At 58.6% G+C, this 22989-nt stretch overlaps 1 protein-coding gene across 11 annotated transcripts in view; it reads right to left on the reverse strand.

Annotated features, from left to right (window-relative positions):
- Positions 1 to 4973: 4973 nt before the first annotated feature.
- Positions 4974 to 22989, reverse strand: part of TBC1D16 (TBC1 domain family member 16) — a 100938-nt gene continuing 82922 nt past the window's right edge. For 3 of the 11 annotated variants that reach the window (XM_034943035.3, XM_034943038.3, XM_034943037.3), the window contains exons 4-12: positions 22421 to 22582; positions 21214 to 21361; positions 20176 to 20343; positions 19482 to 19630; positions 18637 to 18771; positions 17402 to 17588; positions 14346 to 14525; positions 11513 to 11659; positions 4974 to 10555 (exon numbers count right to left, since the gene is read on the reverse strand). In XM_034943035.3, the coding sequence (XP_034798926.1) occupies positions 10307 to 10555; positions 11513 to 11659; positions 14346 to 14525; positions 17402 to 17588; positions 18637 to 18771; positions 19482 to 19630; positions 20176 to 20343; positions 21214 to 21361; positions 22421 to 22582 (1525 nt within the window). In that variant the 3' untranslated portion in view covers positions 4974 to 10306. Of the gene's footprint in view, positions 10556 to 11512; positions 11660 to 14345; positions 14526 to 17401; positions 17589 to 18636; positions 18772 to 19481; positions 19631 to 20175; positions 20344 to 20520; positions 20686 to 21213; positions 21362 to 22420; positions 22583 to 22989 lie in introns of those variants that run through there. The other 8 variants (XM_034943039.3, XM_055102210.2, XM_063599443.1 and 5 more) reach the window with 7 other exon arrangements.

The following is a 22989-nucleotide window of genomic DNA, read 5'->3' on the forward strand; positions in this document are numbered from 1 at the left end:
ACGCAACCTTTGGAACTTGCTTTCTAGAAAGGACAGCACCCCAGGGGGCCCGTGCTGTGGGCATGGCAGCCTCTCAGGTCGGGGGGAGGGGAGGGGACACTTTGGGGAAGCCACAGGGGGTCTCTAGGTATCTCTGGGATGCTTTGTGGTGGGGTGTTTCCTCTAATCAAAACCATCGTGGGCCAGATTCTGGGGAGCTGGCAGCCCCCCCACACAAACAGACCTTGGTGTCCTGGATCAGCTTCAGGTACCTGATGGGGTGAGAGGATCGGTGCAGAGGCTCAGAGGCCAGGCCAGTTTGGTGACCCATCAGCTGAATTTCAGACTCCGGGTCCCCAGCCCCTTCAGAGACACTGGGACCGCTTTGGGGCTGCCCTGAAGGCTCCAGAGGGTGGAGGGGAAGGGCATGGTGCTTTTGCTAACACTCTCACGTCCCCTGGGAGCAGGTGGGTGGCCACCCTGAGGCCACTGCACGGGGGAAGGGACAGAGAGAGGTGGGGTGGGGGAGGTGGAGGGGAAGCTGCAACCAGCTCCCGTGGGGCAGGGGGTCGGTGGGGGTTTGTCCCTGCTGTGGGCACCTGGAGCGACACCTGTGGGGGCAGCTCCTCATCTGACCTGCACTAACACTAATCTTTAGTCAGCTCCTGGGACTCACCCACCCTGAAAGACCCCATCCTCAACCCTATCAATAGCTCTGGTTGCATTTCCGGCAAAATCTGGAAGAGCTCGGTTCTTTGTCTAACCCTCCCAGGAAACAAACAGTTCACCTCCCCTGGAATGTCCTCATCCCCTTCCCTGGGTCCCAACACCCTCCCCAGCCCCCACCCTACTCCATCTCAGGCTGGCTGCCTCTGACCCTAAAAGTCCAATTCTGTTTGTCTGCCGGGTTGGGGCACTCATCTGTGGCCCAGCCAGGCAGAAAGACAGAGAACCGGGGGAAACTCCCATCTACATGAATCATGGGGCAGAACCTGGGGATTTATCCAACAACCAAGAGGGTGCCTGGGCTTTGAAGAAAGGCAGCACTTGCCCAGAGGAGACTGTTTCAGGAGCTAGACCCCACCCTGCTCTTGGGGTGGGTGGTGGCATTTCCCAGGGGGCACCTGGGCTCTTGCCTAGTGGTCTGGGGTCCCTGGTACTTTATTTCTAAAGTTGTCCACATCAGCAGGAGGTGGGTGGAATAGACAGTGGAGGCCAGGTACCTGGAAACTGCTCCAGGGGCTGTGGTGGGAGGGTGACCCAGGTGCCACCCACCTGAGATGTGGTCATGGTTGGTTTTGTCTGAGCTGGTTGTTTGCTTGCAGAGAGGGAACCCAAAGGTCACACCAGAAAGCAGGCTTCCAGTGCAGCGAAGGCGAGGGCTGGAAAGCCTCACCCACCCCCGCACCCACCCCTGCACTTGTGTAGTCCTCACGTGTCCTCTACATCCTGGGCCAGAGGGAGAGGCCCCTTCAGCAGCGGCTCTCCCAACAAAGAGGAAGGCCCCCACCAAGAGCACGCACTCAGAACCCCAGAGTTCTAGGAGGCAGAATGGATGGCACCAAGAGGTCAGCGGTCTAGAGTGGGTCTCCCAGAGCCCGCCCCGTGGCAGCACCTCATGTGACCACTGGCACCTTTGCCCAGGTTCTCCACACTGGAAAAGTGGAGAATGGCTAGATGGTGCCCCCTCCATTAATCCACAAACCTGGGTGACACTTATTATCCTTCAGTCTTTATTTTAAATAAGGCCCCTGTCCTTTACCCTCCCAAAGTACTTTTAGACATTTTCCTTCTGCCCAGAATCCTCTGCCCGGTCCCCTGTAGCTAGTGTCCAGACACTGGTCACAGACCTCCACTGAGCCCAGTTAGAGTGCTGACCTCCCATCTCAGGACTTCTTGGCCCTTGCCCATTGCCATACTCTACTGTTAAGATTTTAAAACTGCTAGACCATGTGCCAATTCACATTGACTTGTAGCCACTAGGACCCTGTGTCTTTTTCTATTGTGCTTGTTCATGGCCAGGAATCAACGAACTTTGGACAGACAATCAGTAGACTTTGGGTGTGGCCTTGGTGAAGGCTTCCCACTTTGGTGACTTGCATGTGCCCCTCTTTGTTGAGGGGGTTTTGAAGCAGCTTCTGCGTCGTTGGGAGCTGGCTGCTGCGCCCAGCCTGAGGCCCTGGACCCCTTTTGCACCATCCTAATTTCAACATCCAGATGTCAATTCAGAAAATTATTATATCATTCTAATGACTCAAAACATAAAATCCCCTCTTTTGTCTCATGTTGAAGAGCTGATGACATCGGACCTATCAGGTCAGACTTATTTTCCTAGTCAGAGACTGAATGGCATATTTTCAAAGCACTTCGTCTAAATTGCATGGCACACACCCCAGGAGCCCGAAGATCTGGTTGTTCTCCTGAGATGCAGAGAGGAGGCCCACAGGTGGTGGAGGGGTGAAGGAGGAGCCACCACTTCCGAAGCATCAGAATGTCAAAATCTAAGTTTTCCACGAGGTCAGCAGCAGGTGTCTCCTGGTCTAGAGAGGGCATGGAAGTGGCCACAGGTCTGGACCTCTCTGGGTGGATGTGAGGGAGGGTGATTGAACTGGAGGAGGGGGCTGGCTTGAGACCTTCCTGTTCTATTTTGGGGGGGATACTGAGGGTCCGTCTCACTGGGACGAAGAGGGGGCACAGATGCAGGTATGCCCAGGTACCTGAGTCCCAGCCAAAGCGGCAAAGCCAGACCTCCCGGGATTCCTTGAGTTTGGACAAAGGGTGTCCCGACGATGATAAAGAGCCAGGAGCAGAGAGCCCTGCATCTTGCCTGGGGCCCCTCGTACCTCTGGCTCATGGCCTGTCCTGGGCACGGGGAGGAAGGGAGACACCCATAATAATAACAGAGACCGCACTGGACTATGGGGGATCACAATGGGTTTCAGTTTGATTGAGAGAAAATAAGGTAAGGGACACGTGCTCACCTGAGTCTCTGGAGTAAGAGTCACACCTTGGAGAAGGAGGGCAGCCAAAGGCCACGCAGAAATTGGGGGTTCAAGGTTTGCCCAGCTGGCCCCAAAGGTGTGGGGGTCCACATGGCCTCACCCAGGGGCCAGTGGGGTGGCTTTGCTCATTTGAGGGTGTGCAGGGTACATATGTGTCTGCCCCGGGAATCCAAGTAGCCCCAGTGCGCTCCTGCCTTGCTTCCCTAGAGCGAGCCCACGGTACCATAGTCCTCGTGGGATGAATGCATGAATGATGTGGAAGGAGCCAGAACAGGGCTGCAGACAGGATGCTCTCTCATAGAAAGACCCCAGAGAACTTCCCCTCTGGAGCCTGTGCGGCTGGTTGAGTGTAAACGCTGAATCATGCTCGCTGCCCAGCTGTGTGGCAAGGGCACTCCCTAGGCACTGAGCAGCCACCGCCAGCCCTGAGGGCTGCGGGACAACAGAGAGCCGGGCCTGCCCGAGGCACGGCCCCTGAAAAGTGTGGCCCACCAGGTGGCACCTATGTCCTCTTGCCCAGCATGGGTGACTACACAGTTGTCATTTACGGGGGAAGTAGGGCACAGCAGAGGCGAACATGAGGATGCTGCTGCGTCTGGGCTGTACCCAGGGAACCAGCTGCCGGACAAATTGGAAGGGACCTTCTTGGCAGGACAGGTCCAGTTGGTGGCCTGAGGTGGTGTTGTGGTGGGCCTTGTCCCCCTGCAGGGCTGACCCGTGCAGGTGGGATCATCCTTCCTGAGGAGCTGCCCTGCCCAGTCCCGTTGCCTTGGAGGCGGTGACATCAGGGGCCCCTGAGCCACCAGGTTCCTCCATCTTCATGTGGCCACCACGGCTGTTGCAGAGTCCACAGTAAGAGCCAGGGCGTGGCTTCCAGGCAGGATGGGGAAGCACCTCCCACTCCTACATGGACAAAGATTTCTTTAAACGGAGCCACCAGCCATGCCTGGTAGTGGGTGCCCTCCCTAGGCAGGCAGTGCTGGCTCTGCTCTTTCCTGGGGGAAGCCCATTGCTCCTTCTGGGGCCTAGTCCATGGGACCTGCCCAGCCAGCCTTGGGAGGGGCACCCCTGGGCATGTGGAGAGGAGGTGATGAGGCGCTCAGATGTCGAGGCCAAGGCCAGGTAGGTGGCAGGTGAGACAGGCCCTTCAGACATGAGACCCGAGTGATGTAGATAAGAGTTATGTTCCCCTCCAGCCCCCGCCCCCAGGCAAAAGGGGAAAAGACACACAGAGAACAACAGAAGACAGTTGGAAACCCCAAAGGGCGCTTGATGAAGAGCTGGAGCTCCCCGCCCCCCCGTGCTCCGGGAGGACCAGGAGACCTGCTCCATGGACCAAACCGCCTTTGCCCATCCCTCCCCTGACCCCTGCTGCACGGTTCCAAGGGCTTGGTAGGGCAGCCTGAATTTTCCCTAACACCCACTCCTAGCAAAGTCAAATTCACCTTGTTTGCCTCCTTAAAAATTCACAAATGCAAGACTGAGGCTTTTCCTGAAACCAGAGCCCCGGCAGCCAAGGCTCAATAAAATACTGTTTGTGTTTCCAGGCACTGGAGTGGGAGCGAGGCTCCCAGTTGCTCAGAGTTAACGGGCCCTTTCCCGAGTGAGACCCCGCGAGCACTCGTCAATTCTCCCATCACCCTCCATCGCTGCCTGCTGGGGGGGCCTGAGGTCCGGAGCTGCTCTTCCTCCTGGCAGCCCACCCTGCAGGCCTAGTGCTGTCCAACCACAGCCCAGAGGGCAAGGCCTCCCAAAGTGGGCGCTTGCTGAGCCCCTGGCCAGCCTCCCAGGACCCTCAGTCCCCACAGCCCCCATCCAGCTCTCTTTTACACCTTCCCCTCCCCCATCTCAGAACATGGGAGAAGCCGGGCACACTGGCGTCTGCAGGCTGCCCTTGGGCTGCCATGGGGCCCTGTTTGCCCAGCACAGAGCCTGCCGTGCTCTGACCCAGCAAGTCCCACCGGACCTTCCAGAGGCACTGTACAGCGTGCATCTGTTGTCAGTACAGTTTTATTTGCTGTGGAATCCATGAGAGCCGGAAGCATCGCTGGGGCCGTGGCTAGCAGAGCTCATGGTGACCAGTCCTGGGCCTGACCAATGGGTGATTACATTTAAAAACCAAAACAAAACAAAACAAAATACCAAGAACAGATCACTTGCCATGGACATTAGTAATCTATTGGTAATGGTGGAAATTTCATGAAAATTTCCCCTAAACCATAACAAAAACTGTCCTCCTTACCCCAAAAGTGCTGGAGGAAAGATGGTTGCATGACTTGACCTCTCTTTGAACTTGAAATGTTACCTTCCTACCTGGAAATGCGACACACTATACTTAAAAGGCCAGATGGCTGCAGGCTGTTTGCACCCCTGGCTCTGCCCAGGGACACCCCTCTCCTGGTTCTAATGCTCAGACCCAGGAGGCAGAGTCCGCAGCCCGAGGGAGCTTCAAGGCCGAGGGGTAGGACACACAGGGCCCACACTGCCCTTCTGATGGAGAGCTTTGCACATGCATTCACGCACACATGCCTGGCGGGATCGCAGAGGATGGGTCTCGTGGCAGGAGTGGGCAGAATGGGGTGCATTTTACAGAAGAGTCACAGAGAGGCTCGCCCTCGGCGGAGGACACACAGCTGGGTGGGCGTGTGGAAGGGAGTGCAGGTGTGCTGACTCCGAACCAGGGGAGAGCTCTCCGTCCTGAGCTCGCTGCCCCTCACGATGCACGCGGCTGATGGCTGAGGTCAGCGGTCTCTTCCCTGAGTGGCAGGTGTGGTCCCTGGGACTTCATAAACCATCCTCATGACAGTTTTACACTTAGAGTCCCCACTGCAGTCCCAGGAGGTGGCCTGGGCAGGCAGCCATCGTTGTTCTCATGTTACAGGCGAGGAAACTGAGGCTGAAGGAGGCAGAAGGCCACATACCCGGGGAGAATCGCAGGCAGCAGGGGCCAGGCCCCTTCCACAGCACTGCCTCTCACCCTTCTCCCGACCGACCCCCAAGGGCAGGCCTCTGGCTTCATGAACCTTCGGGGGAAATCAGCTTTCTAGTCTGGGGGCGGTTCCCTCTGACTGGAGACAGGACGGAATGCTTTCACACCCAGGAACGGCCGTGCAGCCTGGCTTAGAAACAAGGGACGAAGTGGATCCTGAGGCTTATTCCCTGGGGACTCCAAGAATGGGGCAGGCCCAGCTGCGCAGCCAGTCCTGGCCCCACTGACTTAGGCTGCACCCCTGCACGCATGTGTGTGTGTGTGCATGTGTGCGTGTGTGCATGTGCGTACGTGTGTATGTGTGCGTGTGTGCATGTCCGTACGTGTGTGTGTGTGTGTGTGTGTGTGTGTGTGTGTGTGTGTGTGTGTGTGTGTTTTCCCAGGGGACCTCTCCTCCTTCCTCTGAGGCAAAGTGGCCTGCAGGGGCCCCTGCAGAGCATACAGGGAGGTGCTTCCTTCCCTCTGCCCAGCGAGCAAAGGGTGGAGCCCTGGCACCCCCAGCAACCCCCTCCAAGGGTGGAGCCTTGGCACCCCCAGCCCCCACCCCGCAGGGGAAAGGGGAGGCTGCACAAGGAGCAAGATTTCATTCCCCAGAGGGCACAGTGTGGGTAGATTCCCATCATCTGGGGGCTGTGCCCCACATCTATTTCTGCCAAACATGAAGCAGACGAGGGGGCTCAGGGGGGCGGGCCTCACAGGAACGGAAGCACCACCCCACCCACTATGGTCTACAGCCCACACCCTATTTCCTGTTGCCACCCCACCTCTATTCCCTGTGGCCTTCAAAAGAGCTGGGCAACCTCTGCCAGCCACTACCCCTTAGCCCAAGGGGAGTCCTCATTCCAGAACCGGCATCTTCATCTTGTCCTGATGCCCTGCCCACCCCCGCCAAGCTTCACATTGGGCTGCTACGGAAAACTGAAAGGTCAGAGGGTGGAGGTCCTCTCCCTCCTGGACATGGAAACCTCCCCCTGCCTGGCACTTCGGCTGGTCAGGAACAGTGGCTGCTCATGGAGCTGCCCTCCCACCTTCAGACCCTCCTCCTCCCCCGCAGGGGTGGGCTGGGGCCCTCCCTCCCTCTGTACTTGATCCATGACTTGTGAGTTCTGAGTCCTCAGGGCCGAGACTTGAGTCAGAACCTTCTGGAGCAGTACGCATTTCCCCTCTGCACCTGGTGAGGACACCAGGCTCCTCGCTTCCTCCCCAGATCTCTGAGTGCTCACCCGACCCCCCAACCCTGGCGGGACCTTCCAGGGCTGGCAAGCATCGAGCCTGACCACGCTGCCTCTTGGGTGCCAGCACGCCCACATCAAAGGTGCCCCCTCTTCCCAGAGGCCCTGAGCAACATCGGGCGACGCTGTCAGCACAGACATTAGCAGCAGGGCCGCACCACGCGTCAACTTTTAAGTATGCGCACACACGTACGCCAGCCAATAACATTAAGTGTCATTTTAAAAAATGGGTTAAATAAGCAGCATTGCTGAGGATGGCCGTGCAGGGCTGATTATCCCCTATTTGCACGTTCTGGCGGTGGGAAGGCTAGAAGTCTAATGACTGAATTATCGCCCTAATGCCTCTCGCTGGCTGGGAATAATCCCGGGGCAACAGCTGCCGCGGGGTTTTTGGCTGGTTTCCTCTAATTGCATCCAGATTAAGGGAGTTGTGGAGGGGCGGGGCTTCTCCATCCCCCGCGGAGCAGCGTCTCCTCCGCCAAGCCCTGAACACCCAGGTCATGGCTTCCGAGGTCCTGGCTGGTCTGAGAGGTGCAGACCGCACTGGGGTCCGGGCCAGCCCATGGGGAGCGTGAGGTGCGAGCAGTGAACGGCGGGGGTGGCACTTGGTGCAGAGATGCAGCTGATTGGTCCGGGTCAGGTCTTGGGGAGTAGCAGGGGTGAGAAGCTGTAGGGCCAGGAGACTCAGAAGGAATGCCTTCTACTAGGACCTTCCCAAGTGAGGGGAGCCCTGGACCTGCCTATCCTCTTCCTCCCTCCCAAACACAGCGGTTCAAAGGCACGAGGTATCTAGTGAAATGCTAGGACCAGGGACGCTATTCTCCTGGAGCAGGCGGGTGGGGAAGGAGTGCTCCAAAGCAGGCATTATTAGGACACAGACTCTCCAGAGTCCCAGTTCTTTAGCCCTCCAAATTCTCAGCCTACTGCCACCCGACTGTGCAGAGCGGACAATAAAGTGGCAGGCCTGTCCCCCACCCCTTAATGCTGAGCCCAGCCACGTGACTTGCTGTGGCCAAGGGGAGAGCTGCAGGTGTGGTGTCCACCAAGGTTTGGAAAGGCACTTGCTGTCTCTCCCTCCGTGCCTTTGGCTGTGCCATGGCTGGCCTGCAGGAGGGATGCAAGAGACCACAGAGCAGGGCCAGGTCCGACCTCTGCACCATGAGCATCCCCTGGGACTTAACAACCCACTGGCCCTAAACAAACAAGCCCAGCCTAGACCAGAAGAATCACCCTGCCCAGACTGCTGACTCCTGCCCTAGATCAGTGCTGACTGTTGCAGGCCACCGAGTGTTGGCGGATTTGTTACACAGTATTGCTGTGGCAATGGATATAACTGGTTTGTAGCGGAGGGTCAGGGCAGAAGCTCCAGCCACCTCCCTAGCCCAGAAAGGCAACCCTCTCTTCCCAGAAGCAACATGGATGAGAAGCCCACCCCATTCCCACCACAGGATCCCCCACTGCTAGACAGCAATGGTCGGTACCCCAGGATCTGGGCACTGATGGGGCTCCAGGACGGTCTCCTCAAAAGGCTCTTGGGCAGACGGACCTGGGAACTTGGAAGTACCTGCTGGATGACCTGGGTTCATGGAGAAAAGAGAAGCCGAGAAGGTGGAGGAGGCCGGTAAGTGGTGACCTCCACTTTCCTGCTGAGGAACACTGCTTTGAAGTGGCATGGCCCAGCAGTGCCCACCCTCCAGGGAGAAAAGCTTTGAGTGGGAAGAAGCCTTCTGTCCTGGTCCCCATGATGGTTCTCAGCACATCAAGGGTTTTTCTCCCCAGAAGGACGCGATGGAGGATTTCAGGAGGGATTTGGTCTCCTCGCTCAAGGAGTGGCTTTCTGTGCAAATGGCTCGACACTTCTAAGCTGGCTGGGAGTTCTCACAGCATAGATCGCACACCCTTTTCTGTCCATCTCTAAATCCCAGAAGGAGCAACTGATACACAATCTTTTGGAAGAGGGAGAGTCTGTTGGGAAGACCTCATTCCCACATAGAAGGCAGAGAGCCCTGAGTGCTGGCTCCTTCACTGTGGTCGCTCTCATGTCTGACCACCTGAGAAGCTGACTTACATATCTGAGTTCACAGGTCCTGAAGGGAAGTGAAAGAGTCTAACTATTTCCAGGTGTCCTTGTCTTGGTTGGTCAGCTAATACACTACCACGTCCCTGGGACAAAGCAGATCATTGTCAGAGGATCTTGCAAACACAAACACGCACGCACGCACGCATGCATGCATGCACGCAGGGACACACGCACACATCGACCCATTCAAGCCCCAGCTGGTTGCTGTATTTGGTGGGGTTGACCTTAAACAACGCCAAGGAACCTCACGTAGAAGACCCCCAGCAAAGAAAAAGGCATCAGATGCTTCTCCAACAGCCTGAGGCTCAGGCTCCTGGGCAGACAGTTCCCTTCGTGTACCAGGAGGACGAAATGTTTGAACGGATAAACATTACAAGCGCCAGCATCTCAAGCCTGACTGCTCTTCCGCCTCTCTATCCCCACATCGGTTGGGCTTTTTATCTTTTGCTTTTTTTTTATGGCAGATGCCTTTCCATCGGCATCCCAGCTGTGGCTGGGGAAGTTTTGGGAAGTGTGTTTGGCTCACTCCGAGAGAACGAGGTCTCAAGAGGAAGTGTGTCTGGCTTGCAAAGATGTCCCTGGGCCTGGACAGGACCCCGCTGTGTTCTGCAGCCCTCGACGCAGTGGGTGAGTGAGGCCTTCCTCTCCTGTCTCTGCTTTCCTCATTGCCTGGCGACGCTGTCTGGCTGCCCTCGAGGCTGGAGCAAATCCTGGGACATGTTGAAATCCTCCAGGGCAGCCAGCAGGAGAGCCCAGCCAGCCTGCGTCTCAGGTGTGGTGGCTGTGCGTTCCACTGCAGCGTTTCAGGAGCTGACTTTCCTCTGGGTGGCTGTAGATCTGACTTCCGTCACTTCCAGACTCTAATTTTGTCATTAATATGAAAAGGTTCCTCTCATGTTGCCCAAAAGCATTTTCCTTAGGTTTCTACCGTCCCCTGTCCCCTTCACGCCCAGCCCCACCCCCTCCCGTGCCCAGGGCCTCTGAGGAGGTCCCCTCAACCCCTGTCCAGTGTCAGGGGCCCGACCTATCTGCGGAAGCCGAAGCCGTCCTGCGGCGTCTTTGGGCCCTTCTTGCCTTCCCTCAGGGACTTGGGGGAAGGCATCTCCACCGTGCCCCCGTAAGGACAGCTCTCCGAGCCGGGATGGTGGCCGGTGCACTCCACCGCGGGCATGGAGCCGCTGTCCCACATGCCTGACCCGCACAGCTTACACAGATCGTGCAGGCTGCAGGGGATCCGGGGCAGGAGGCGGAACTGGTACAGCAAACTCCTCGCCTGCAGACAGAGGACGGGGGGTGAGGAGGGGCCGGGGGACAGCCTGGCAGCCTAGGGTCCCCATGGGAGTGGCCAAAGACAGCAACAGCAATAACAACGGCCTGCACTTCGGGGGCTCACTGAGTCCTGGACTGAGGGCTCTGCCTGCATCTCCCACCATCACCGGCACCACGGGGCCCTGGGTCTTAGGTGGCTGCAGTGATGGGACCCACAAGGCACTCGGGCTGTGCTCACAGGTGGCTCAAGGTGAACAAGGCCCTTGAATGGGCTTCATTCAGGAGGGTGAACAGGACCAACACCAGCACAGGGCCGGGTGGCGCCCAGCCAAGCCCACCTGTCCCTTTGGCAGCACCCCTCTCTTTTTCCCCCGCACCTTGCTCCACCCCCCACCCCCAGCAGCCTCTCAGCTCCTGCAGGATCTGTGTCCTGTGCCAGAGGACACCACCGACCTCGGGACCCCCCCTCACTGCCCTGAGGACCACCAGAGAGCTAACGGGCAGCATCTCCAGGAGGCGTCTGGGAAGTGGGGGAGGGGGCCAAAGCCCAAGGTCCCCAGTATTCTGGCCACCCTGTCCCCAGGTCCAGCCTCCTTCTCAGTGTTCCCAGTTCTGGGTTGTAAGCGAGGTACCCCAGGGTAGGGAACCTGTCCTGTCCGTCAGCCCCAGTGAATTCGTTCCCTCCTCAGCCAGCGAGGGAGGCTCCTGTGTCAGGGATGGCACCCCAGGAAAGTGAGGTGACACAGCCAGGCCGAGACAGGTGCTGACCACGAGGCCTTAGTGGGGAGCCCCCAGTGCTATGGGTGGGGGAGTGCACGTGCTGGGGGGCCATGGTGGGGATGGGGCTCTGGGGGTGGGGCCCACATCTGGGGCAGCCTCACCTTTCTGAGAACGAGCTGGTGGGGTGGGGCTCTGGGGGCGGGGCGGGGTGGGGTGGGGCCCACATCTGGGGCAGCCTCACCTTCCGGAGAACGAGCTCCCCATTCATGTGCATGGCCAGGTTTCCGAAGTGCAGGAGCATCTGGTCCGTGGCCAGCTGCTGCTCGATGACGTCATCCCCGTAGATGGCCACGATGGCCACGCAGATGAAAAGGTGGAAGTAGTCCGTCTGTGGAGGCGGGTAGAGTTCAGACACGGGCTCTGACCGAGCCCCAGGCCCTGCACTCAGGGGGAAACTGAGTGCCAGGGTGCGAGTGAGGGCTCCAGGGCGAGGGGTCTGGGCTCACAGCCCAGCTCGGGGGCCGTGTGGCCCTGGGCAAGCTGCACCGCCTCTTCGGCCCTAAGTTTCCCCACCTGCACATGGGGTCTGTCCCAGTACCCGCATGCCCAGGCTGCTGTGACATCCAGAGGGGACGATGCTGAGCTCAGCCCCCACGGGCTGCTGCTGCTCTCCTGGGTGGTGATGTGGGTGGTCTCCATGACAGGGTGGGGGGGTACAAAGAGCACCCTTCCTCAGAAGGCCTGGCCTGTGCTCATGGGGAGGACTCATTTGTAATGGTCCTGAGCAACGGTGTGTGCGGAAGTCTGGGTCAGAACTCACTCCAGCGGGTCATGGAATGCGCCTCTGGCAGCCACCCACGGGTCAGCCTGTCCTCCTGGCTCCAGGCCACACCCCCCAATCATGCCCCAGAGATGACTCTAGGGTTTGTGGCTAGAAAAGTGGGAAGATCCTAACAGAGCGGGCACAGCAGCTCACCCACAGGGTGGCTGAAATGATCGCCCTGTCCTTGAGCCTCTTTTCGGCATACTTTGAGGACTCCGCAGCCCTCCCTTTAAAGACCGCCTCACGGGGCCTGCCAGCAACGCGCTGTGCGCAGCAGGAAGCCCACGCCAGGTCCTGACGGCTGCATCCTGTGTGCTCTCCGGCCTGGCCGCCTCAAGGCACGCCACCTTTGATGCACACGCGCTTCCGGAGGCACAGGAAGGACGGGGGCACTGGGAAGTCCATGTTTAGTCTCCTGACGTCGACCACACAAACCAGACGGAACGGTGTCCCCGGCCCAGGCTGAGCAGAGCACACCATGAGGGCAGAGGCTACAGGTGACTCCCACGCCCCAGCCTGCTCCTGGAGAGACCATGCACCAGGCTGCCCGGCTGCTTCCTCTGAACTAATCTGGGACAGTCTTGTTTTGGCTCTGACGGATCCTTTTGCAGTGATTTGAACTGTGGCTGGTGCGAGACACAGCGGAGGGGTTGCAGGAAGGTGGACGCCCAGCTTCTCTGGGAGAGGAATGTGGGGAGGGAGGGAGAGGGAGGGCACGATCTCCACAGCCTGCACAGCATAGGCAGATTTCAGTTCCCAGGACAGGCAGGGCGTAGGGCCGTCCAGCCCCACCACATGCTGGCAGCGGACGGATAGCATCAAAAGCCTTTTCTCGCTCAGGGGTCACTGAACAGTTAAAGGCCTCACCTGGCAGCAACCGTCCCATTCCACAGAGCTCACTCTCAGCTCATCAGCAGCCCACCCCCACCCCGTAATACTACCGAAGTGATCGAGGGATGGGACCGACTGTGGCTAAATCGAGCCCACAGTCTGAGAACAACAGAAACTTGCTTTGTGGACTTCCAACACAATGGCAGCCAACAGAGATCCCACATCACGTGGGCCTCCCGCTGGAATTCTGACTAGATCTCATTACACTTGGGACATAGTAGGTGTCCATGGGAAAGGGTCCCATCTGCCGGGCCACGCCCTGAGTTCACGGGTAACATCAGCCTGAACGTAAAGGAATGAGGGCGGCAAATCTGCCACTGGGAAAACGTGCAATGAGGCACGATTTTTTTTCTTCGGGGGTGGTGGGAATGAAGCCTCTCAGACCGTCCATGCCGTGCTTCCCTTCGTTAATGCAGATCGTCCACCCTGCATGTCCACGTCCAGCAGGCTAAGCCAGGAGGGAAACCTAGACCCGGGCCAGGGGCGAGCCGATGACCGCATGCAAAGGCGGCGTGTGGTACCGGCACTCGGTGGCTTCAGACTCGCTTTCATCAGACATCAGCCCCCTGCGGTGTGAGTGAGGACAGGAGACGCTGACGCAAATGTCTTCCAGCAGATGGGTGTTTGCCTCCATCTTCAGGGTTCTCTGATGGAGGCTGCTGGAGCTGCCATGGTGGATAGAGCCAGCTCCTGCAAAAGGGTCCAGCCCTCCTGGATGCGTCGATGTGAGGTTTTTTTTTTAAAAGGCTGATGGATTCAAAGAGACTTGCTTATCTTTTGACATCTCCAGCTTGTCCCTAGTTTGGGCGTTAAGGCCATGTGACAGAGCCAGTGCTGTGCTCCAAGAGGAATTTGCTGAGAAGATGCTGGTGACAGTGGACGGAGAGTGGAAGTCGGTATCACTGATTGGGGCCCTCTGGAGGGGCCGACAGGGAAGTGGGATCTCAGGCCCTTTCTCTGCACAGCAGGGTAACAGGTGAGTCGGCCCTCGTGGCAGGGCAGTCCCGAGGGGGTGGGGCAGTGCTGGCTCACGCTCGTGGGCACCAGCGTCCTGGGCTGCTGTGGCCTAGTGTAGGCCCCCCACAGTGTCACTCACACTGATTGGTTGTGACAGGAGGGAGCTCAGCCCCAGAAAGTGGTAATGAGTGCAGTCAGCGGGCAATTTGCATCGATTTCAGTGACTGGGGAGGCGAGCTGTAAGGTCTGAAGCCAGCCACGTGGGACGGGAAGGCAGTCGCCGTATGGGGGGCTAATGTGTGGCTGTGGGTGGGGGGGCGGACAGGGGCAGCAGGCAGGGTGGCCACAGTGGTTCAGGGGCCATGGTCCCAACCTCCCCAGCCCTGGCCCCTGCCCTGGTCACCTGGTAGTGGGCCCAACAGGCCTCCCAGATCCGCAGCGCTTCGGCCTCGGGGAACTCCCGCTTGAAGCACAGAAGGAGCCAGCGGTGGCAGAAGAGCATCTGCAGGCCGTCCTCGCCCAGCGAGACCAGGTGCTGGTAGAAGCGCACGTGCGTCAGCCGCAGCAGCTCGCGCAGGTACAGCTGGGGGCGAGGCCATCACGCGTTAGTTAGCTCCGGTCCCATGCGGGCCTGCTGCCCAGGAAGCCCACTCCCACTGGGGCCCTTCCCTGGGCCACCCCAGCCTGGAAAAGCACACCCAGGGGCCTCTACCTGCTGCATGTGCCTGCCCCCCAACGCTCTATTCCGCCGCTGGAATCGGCTCACACCTGTCTCTGCCAGTTCCTCCCAGATCTGACTGTTCCGGAGGCTGTGGTGTGGTCCAGGGTGAGGCAGAGTGTTGTGCCCGGGCGTGGCAGGACGCTGGCAGCCGCTCCATGGCCAGGAAGGCTCCCCACCCTCAGTGGACACTTGGGGGCTGTTTCCCACGTCCACTCCTCCTGGTGAGGTGAGTGGATCATCCAGGGAGCCCCCCCACCCCTCTTCGGCTATGCTCACCCAGATCTATCATCTTCCAGGGCTGTTTTAGGGCAGGAAGGGGATGTATCTGAGCCCCAGGATGCTCGATTCCTGCCATTAAGGTCACCTCCCAATGATGTGGGACAAGATTGGGGCTATTTCTGGCAGCACTCGGGCCCAGGCTGCTGACTTCATCAATGCCGCTGGAAAATCAATCTCCAGCATTCAGTGAGTCACCCAGCCATGCGCTGCCATGAGCCGTCAGAGGCGAATGGCGTTGGACACTGTAACTGCCTCCCCAAGCAATGTGGACACCCGACGTCACACACACCCGTTGATGCAGAGTGAGCAGGCTTGGCTGGGTTCAGCCCCCCGGCCCAGGTGGAGTTAGATCACAGCTGGGGGGATCCTGGGGCAGAGCTCGGGGCCACATGCCCCCTTCCCACAGAGGTGGCCCATTGTTCCCATGGGAGACTGCGCTGAAGCTGTGCGGCCAGCCCTCCGCCCTGTGGCCTACGGCCAGGTCAAGCCCACTCGTGTGGCTGACCCCCTTGCAGATGCTCCACTCCCGCCCCCTGTGCAGGTGCCTGCACCTCCCTGCTTGGGCTCCTTTGCCTTCAAATCCTCTGTTGGCATCAGCTCTCCCAGCCTGTCATCAGCGACCCACTAGCAGTCTATAGCAGCGGTCCCCAACCTTTTTGGCACTAGGGACCCGTTTCCTGGAAGACAATTTTTCCACGGACAAGGTAGTGCGAATGGTTTCAGGTTGAAACTGTTCCCCCTCACATCATCAGGCATTAGATTCTCATAAGCAGCACACAACCTAGACCCCTCACAGGCTCAGTTCACAGTAGGGTTCTCGCGTTCGAGCTTCTGTGAGAATCTAATGCGGCCGCTGATCTGACGGCAGGTGGAGCTCAGGCGGGAATGCTCGCTGGCCCGTCCACCGCTCACCTCCTGCGGTGCGGCCAGTTCCTAACAGGCCATGGACCAGTACCAGTCCTGGGCCTGGGAGTGGGGATCCCATTCTATGAGACACACTCCGTGGCCTGGGGCTGGGGAACCCCGTTCTACAAGTCACACTCTGTGTCCTGGGGTGGGGACCCCATTCTACGAGTCACACTCTGTGTCCTGGGGTGGGGACCCCATTCTGAGACACGCTCTGTGTCCTGGGGGTGGGGACCCCTGTTCTATGAGACACACTCTGTGGCCTGGGGCTGGGGAACCCCGTTCTACAAGTCACACTCTGTGTCCTGGGGGGGGACCCCATTCTGAGACACGCTCTGTGTCCTGGGGGTGGGGACCCCCGTTCTATGAGACACACTCTGTGGCCTGGGGCTGGGGAACCCCGTTCTACAAGTCACACTCTGTGTCCTGGGGGGGACCCCATTCTGAGACATGCTCTGTGGCCTGGGGGTGGGGACCCCCGTTCTATGAGACACGCTCCGTGGCCGCGCAGTGGGGACCCCTGTTCTATGAGACACGCTCCGTGGCCGCGCAGTGGGGACCCCTGTTCTATGAGACTCACTCTGTGGCCCTGGCCTTCAAGGCCCTCCATCAGCTCCACCCTCACTACTTGTGACGGGTCTGGTCCAGGAAGACCAGGTCACTCAGTCCCACCACTGGGACTGCTCCGCTCAGCCCAGCCTTAGCGACATTCAGGGCCAGACCCCACACACCCTGGAGCTGTCCCCGGTGCAGGAGCCCTCTTGTCCTTATCACGGGCACCTCCCACAGTGCTCCCCGACACCCAGCGTCCTCTGCTCACAATGTCAGCCTCCTGGCCCAGCCGGGAGGGTGAATGTCTGGTGACTGCACCCGGCAGGCACTTGGTTGACATGGGTGATGTGTGCTGAGAACAGTGAGCAGGTGCCCTGGCTCAGCCCTGGTTGGGTCCCACACACTGGCCCTCCGGCGCTGCCTTACCTAGCTGGGCTCAGCCCCACCACGGACATTCAGTGCTTCCTGGTCTACACAGGGCTGGTCCTGTTGAGGAGGCCTTGACGGGAGAGGTGTCAGCAGGGCACCCCAGGGGAGGGGTGGGGTGTGAGGACTGCCCCGGAGACCTCAGGGGGTTTCAGGAGCCCCTCCTCTTCCTGTCTGCACTCAGAAGCCCTGGCTGTGTTGACTCCTGCAGGGAGCAGCTTAGACACACCTGAGGACCCATTTTCTAAGGCTCAGAGGGGGCTGGGTGTGATGGTGCCACCTCTTCCTTGCCAGCCAGGGAGCTTGGGCCAGGTTGTCACGTGCAGGGGTGGAAGGCCACCAGAGCGGCCCACACAACGCGGCCTCTGGACCTGCAGGGAGTCAGAGGGCCATCCCCGGAGGCCGAGATAGGCTAAGCTGCCCATATCCCACGGGCAAGTCCTATCCTGGCGTTTCCACTGCCCACTGACCTACAGCAGCCAAGCCACGCATCACCACGGCAACCCCGGCTACAAGGGGAGAGGCAACACGGGCCCTCACATGCCCTTGGATGCACCCATCCCCCTGAGCCTCACCAGTTGTTTCTCCATGTCCTCGTCCCGGGGGGAGCTGACGAAGATCGTGTTCTGCATCAAACCCACAAAGCACCAGAAGGTGTCTGACTCATCCAGGACCTCGGCCAAGATGGGCGCCACCAGGTCCGACATCCCTTGGGAATAGCCGACGGCAGGGTTGTACACGGCGTAGTTCAGCAGGATCCTCCTGGGAGGCGGTGGAGACAGCAGTGGGTGGGGATGACCCTCACCGCGGCACACTGCCCAGCCTGCAGAACCCTGGGCCGTGGACCCTGCCTTCCCTCGCTTGCCTTCACCTCAATGGAAGGCAGCTGTGCCACCATCTCAGAGCCCAAGCTTAGCTTCCAGACACACAGACCCTTGCTTTGCAAAAGGTAATGGCCTGGCCGGGCGCGGTGGCCCACGCCTACAATCCCAGCACTTTGGGAGGCTGAGGTGGGCAGATCACCTGAGGTCAGGAGTTCGACACTAGCCTGGCCAACATGGTGAAACCCTGTCTCTACTAAAAATACAAAACTTAGCCGGGCATGGTGGGGTGCAAGCCTGTAATCTCAGCTACTTGGGAGGCTGAGACTGGAGAATCGCTTGAACCCGGAAAGCGGAAGTTGCAGTGAGCCGAGATCACACCACTACACTCCAGTCTGGATGACAGAGCGAGACTCCGTCTCAAAAAAAAAAAAAAAAAAAAAAAAGTAATGGCCTGCTATTAGCTGCTATCTAGGCCCAGAATCTTGAGAGCAGGGGTTAAGGGGGTACATGGCTCTGATTTTCTGAAGGGTGGACTGCCTGTGACAAGGGGTGGGCTGGCAGGGACATTTCTGTGGGCTGCTAATTTTGTGCAATTATTTGCTAGGCTGTAGCAGAATGTCACAGATGCCAGCCTCTGGCTCTGTGTGGCTGTATGACTACGGGACCACCCACGGGGAGATGGAGGGGGTGCATGGAGAAGCTGGTCCATGGTTAGTGTGAGCCAAGCAAGGACAGGCTTGGTGGTGCCCAGGGGATAGAGGGGCTCTGTGGGCAGGGACCTGGGTGGCTTCCCTGGGATGCCATGGCTCTGAGATGCCAACTGACGTAGCTCATGAGTAGCGTATCCTTCACTTCTGGGGCTTTGATGTATGAACCTGGAAGAGAGCCCCTGCAGAAACTCGCTGGGGGCTCATCCACTTCCCAGAGCGGTCAGGTGAGGCTTGCAGACTTGCAGATGGGAAAGGAGCTGGCTGGGGAGGGAGTACCTCATGCTCTCCACATTGGGATTGTCTTCCCCCCGGAAGAACTGGTTGTTCCGATCCGTCCGGACCACGTCTTTGTCCACAGTAAACTGCACATTGCGCCAGAAAGCTCTGTGCTCCTCGGGAGTCATGGAGAGCCTGTGTGGAGCCGAGCACCCAGCCGGGGTCAGCGGGTGGCACCCAGAGGCATCGTGTGGCGCACACACTGCAGGAAGCCACCCTTCCTCCCAACCCCCGTTCCCTGGATGGGAGCTGGGCGGCTGCTGCCAGCTGCAGACCCTCCCCGGATGTGGCGGATGGGTGGCGTGTATCCAAGGCTCTCCTTGATATTAACTCAGCCTCACAGGCTCCAGCGTCCCAGGGAGGACAGCAAGTTGCAGCCCAGTGGGTAATGAGGCCTTGGCCCTGGCCCAGCGTTCTGGAGGGGAGCTGAGCACAGCCCAGGGGCTTCACCCAGTCCCAGCCTCCTGGAGAGAGAGCTGAGCCCAGTCCCGGGTTAGCAGAGCCCAAGTGGGACACAGTCTCCGGATGCCTTCACCCCTCCAGGCCCTGCTCCCAGCCCCAGCCTTCAGCTGTGGGACGTCAGCGCCTAGTTAAGTCTGTTGAACGAGAATTCTAAAACCTTGACATGTGAGCTAACGAGCCCCGCAGTTCCGAGGCCCGAGTGCTTGGTTTAATGACTGCACTTATCCCACCCTATCACTCACGTTCCTGGGAGACCCATTTTTGAAAGAAACTATGGGTCACGAAACATATTATCAATGCTGAATTGCACCTCAAATTGCCTTTTCAAATGACATTTTCCTCCGCGGCTCGGCGGGGTGGGCCGGGCTGGCCCTGGCGGTTACCTTTTCTGCTGGATCTCAGAGTACTCCTTTCGCTTCTGCAGCCTCAGCGCCTCCCGCTCCTCCGACGTGGACTCGTGGCTGTAATAGCGCAGCAGGAAGGGCCAGACCTCCCCGCGGATTGACACATCAATACCGCCAAAGAAAATGGCCTGGAGGAAGCGGCAAAAGTTGGGGAGGGGATAAAATAGGGCAGCTCAAAGAACCCCCAAATCCCCAGAGATGTGTGTTTTGGTGGTTTTTGGTGCGCCTTGATTCAGATCTCTGCAATTTGCACATATTTACAAGGGGAAAGCAGTGGCCTTCAATTCCCATACAGGACACAAACCCGGCTCATTTCAATGTCAATGCCCCCCCTGGGGTGGCGCTCAGATTAACGTGTCGTTCTCACGTCATGGCCTAATCCCTGGTTTTGGAAATGCTGCATTTCACTGCAAACCCTTCTATGCAGGCTGACACGGTATCCCCCCAAACCCTCGAGGGAGGTTTTTTTTTTTTTTTTTTTTCAACGCAGCAGCTTTGATTGCTTTATCGGTGTGTTCACAGAGAGCCTCACACAAGAAAACGGGGCCCTCACGAGGAGGTGGCCCGTGGGTGCGGGCGGGCGGCCAGGCCCTGGCCCTCCTCCTTCCCTCTCGCTCGTTCCCGGTTCCCGGCCGGCTCTCCGCGGGGCCGGCTGGGCGGGCCCGGACCTCACCTTCCGCAGCTTGTACTCCTCCTCCACCTGGCCCAGCTCATTCAGGTGGTTGAGCCAGGCGGAGACGCCGAGCCTCTTGTACATGCTCTCCTCGGGGTGCGTCTCGGAGGACGGCAGCTTGGGGCGGCGGATGGAGAACTGCATGCATGTCTTATCGGGGGCGACCTGCTGGACGGGAGGAAAACTGGGCAAAGGTCAGGATCTCAGCCGCGCGGCTTCAGAGGCCAGCAGTGCTTTTCCCAGGATTAAAAGCCTCTCTCTCTTCTGAAAGGAGGGCAAGGGCCGTCCCCTGCATACAAACCCCTAAATGGCGAGTGTAATTAGGCGCAATTAAAATGAAAATACCTTCATCTTAAAATCGGTTTCCCTCTGCGGCTCTCTCCTCCCCGGCCCACTGTGCCGCCGCCCCCCACTCTCTCCAACCCCAGCCGCAAAAACGGAATTAATGCCTCGTTCGGCCTAACTTCCCTCTGCCGGGAGGGCCTGCAATGAATTACATGTGATTGGCCACATACAAAGGGATCGCTGTTCTGCGAGCAGGGAGCCAGCCTGTCAGATTGTCTCCGCGAGCAGTCACGAATCCAGGGCAAAACTGCAGCTGACATTTAATTCAAAAATCAAAGGTTGTTCAATGTAGGGGGAAAAAAAGCCATGCTACTGTAATAAGGGAAGCCAGCAGGAGGCTCTGTGGGAAGGAAGGGAATTTTAAAGTCAGCCCCATTTCTAATAAGCACATACAGTATCTTAAACAGATAATTAAAGAGCTCTTATTACATTTGTACGTAGATTGAGCAAAATATGGCAGGAAGTCTTGTCAAAACATGATTTTTCAAGTGCAGGGCACTGACTTTACCAAAAGCCCTGGCCAAAGGTTTCAAACCCAAAGTTGCTGCTCTGATGGCCAAAAACTACCGTGGGTCACACCCCGTAAGCCCCCGGGCCCGGGGACCCCAGACACAGGACCCAGGAGGGAGATGGGGCCTGTGGGGGGTGCGGAGTGTCAACCGCTGGGCATTCTGGGGCGGTCTGCTGGGCTACCTGGTCTTTGAGCTGCATCTCGGTGCAGTATTTCCACTGCTGGAACACGTCAGACAGCTTGTCCAGGCCGCCGTGGTGGAAGTGGAAAACCTTGTACTGGCTCTCTCGGCTGGCAACAACCAGCTGGCCGCTGGTGCAGGCCTCGTCGCTGAAGGGCCATTGGAAGGGGGAGAGGGAAGCCCAATGAATATGTAAACACGGGGGTTTTATTTCCAAGTATAATCAGAGGCCACTGTCGCCAACCTCAGAAGCAGGAAACAGTGAGTCCCAGTGGAGTTGGCTGCTAGCGGGAGGGGACAGAACTACACCGAACAAAAACCATCACCCCCTTTGCCGAAGATGGCAAAACTGCTCCTTCCTGGGGAGCCCTGGAGCTCCTCTCTGGAGACCTGCCAGAGTGGCCTTCTCCCCACCACCCCCTGCCCGGCTGCATGGTCCCTGCAGTCCGGGAGACCTGGGTCCCAACGCTGAGTGCCCTGGAATCCAGTTCTGAGCCCTGGCGGGCCATGTGCTAAGAGAACCTCCTGGGAACAGACCTCCTTCGTTGCGTGTGGGTGGAACTCTGGGAGAACCCTCCAGGGAAACTCACTAAACATCCGTCAGTGCTGTCAGCCCAACCCCGGCTGCCCTTAGATGAAAGGCTGGAATGTGGCTCTGGGTCTGGGAACCCCCCCAGCTTCTGGACACGCCGGCTTCTTCTAAGCCCGGGCCTCTCATTGGTGATGTCTGCGGCTGGGCAGCCCTGACTATAAGGAGGAGGATCTGATGTGGGGAATGACTGCAGGAAACTAGGCATCGCCCACCCATCACGAAAGGAAGGGAGCCTCCATCTGGAAAGCTGTGGTCCGTCCCGCACAGGTGGCCGAGCTCCAGAGCATCTCCCGGCGATCAGAGCCACCGGCAGCTGCTACCCTCTGCCCTGGTTTGGTTTCTTCTCCCAAGCCAGAGTTGCAAGCAACCGCTGGCTACCATCACGCTGAAGGTAGGGGAGTGAGTTCGGTAGCTCACCCAGCCTGAGAACTGTCAGGGAGCTGCAGTGGGGAACCACTGCCCACAAGATCAGCGAGGGAGGAAAGCAGATGCTTGGGAAGACTCCATCCAGGGCCCTGTGTCCCCAAGCCGTGCACTGCACCGGCTGCAAAGCCCAGGCTGCCAGGGAAAACACACACAGGCCAACTCCCAGGAAGCGCCCAGAGATGCTTCCTACCTGAAGAAAAGGCGGAGGGAGCGCATGTGGCCCAGGTCCACGCGGAACACGCCGCAAATCTGCTCCAGGGCGCACACCCGCTGCGGCTCGTCCCAGCGTGGGGTCTGCAGGAGGCCGTTGCTGTCCGGGAACCGCAGGCTGGCGTCGGAGCTGGACGGGGGGCTGGTGGAACAGGTCATGTGATGATCGCCACACTTCTCCCTGCCCACACTACCCAGAGGGGGACGGGGGTCATGGGGGAGTCATTTAAACCTACGCACCAAGCTTAAACACACATACAGGCACGGCTGAATATGCGCTGTAAACACCTGTGAATAAATGAATGTATGAACCCCACTGCACAGTTCTACTTCCACTTGGATGGGAAAGCATTTTCATGATCAAATTCCATTCCACTTCAATAGAGGCAGTAAGTCGTCATCGTCCTGACAGCCAAGGTCACACTGACTGGGGTTCCTCGCTGTGTGACCTTGGCCAAGCCACCAAGCCTCTCTCAGCCTTCGTTTTCCCATGGATAAAGAAGGGAGGAGAATAACAAGGCTGGGTTTCCCTACAGCATGGGGCTGGGC

This window comes from Pan paniscus, chromosome 19 (assembly GCF_029289425.2).
Source record: "Pan paniscus chromosome 19, NHGRI_mPanPan1-v2.0_pri, whole genome shotgun sequence".
Taxonomy (NCBI): domain Eukaryota; kingdom Metazoa; phylum Chordata; class Mammalia; order Primates; family Hominidae; genus Pan; species Pan paniscus.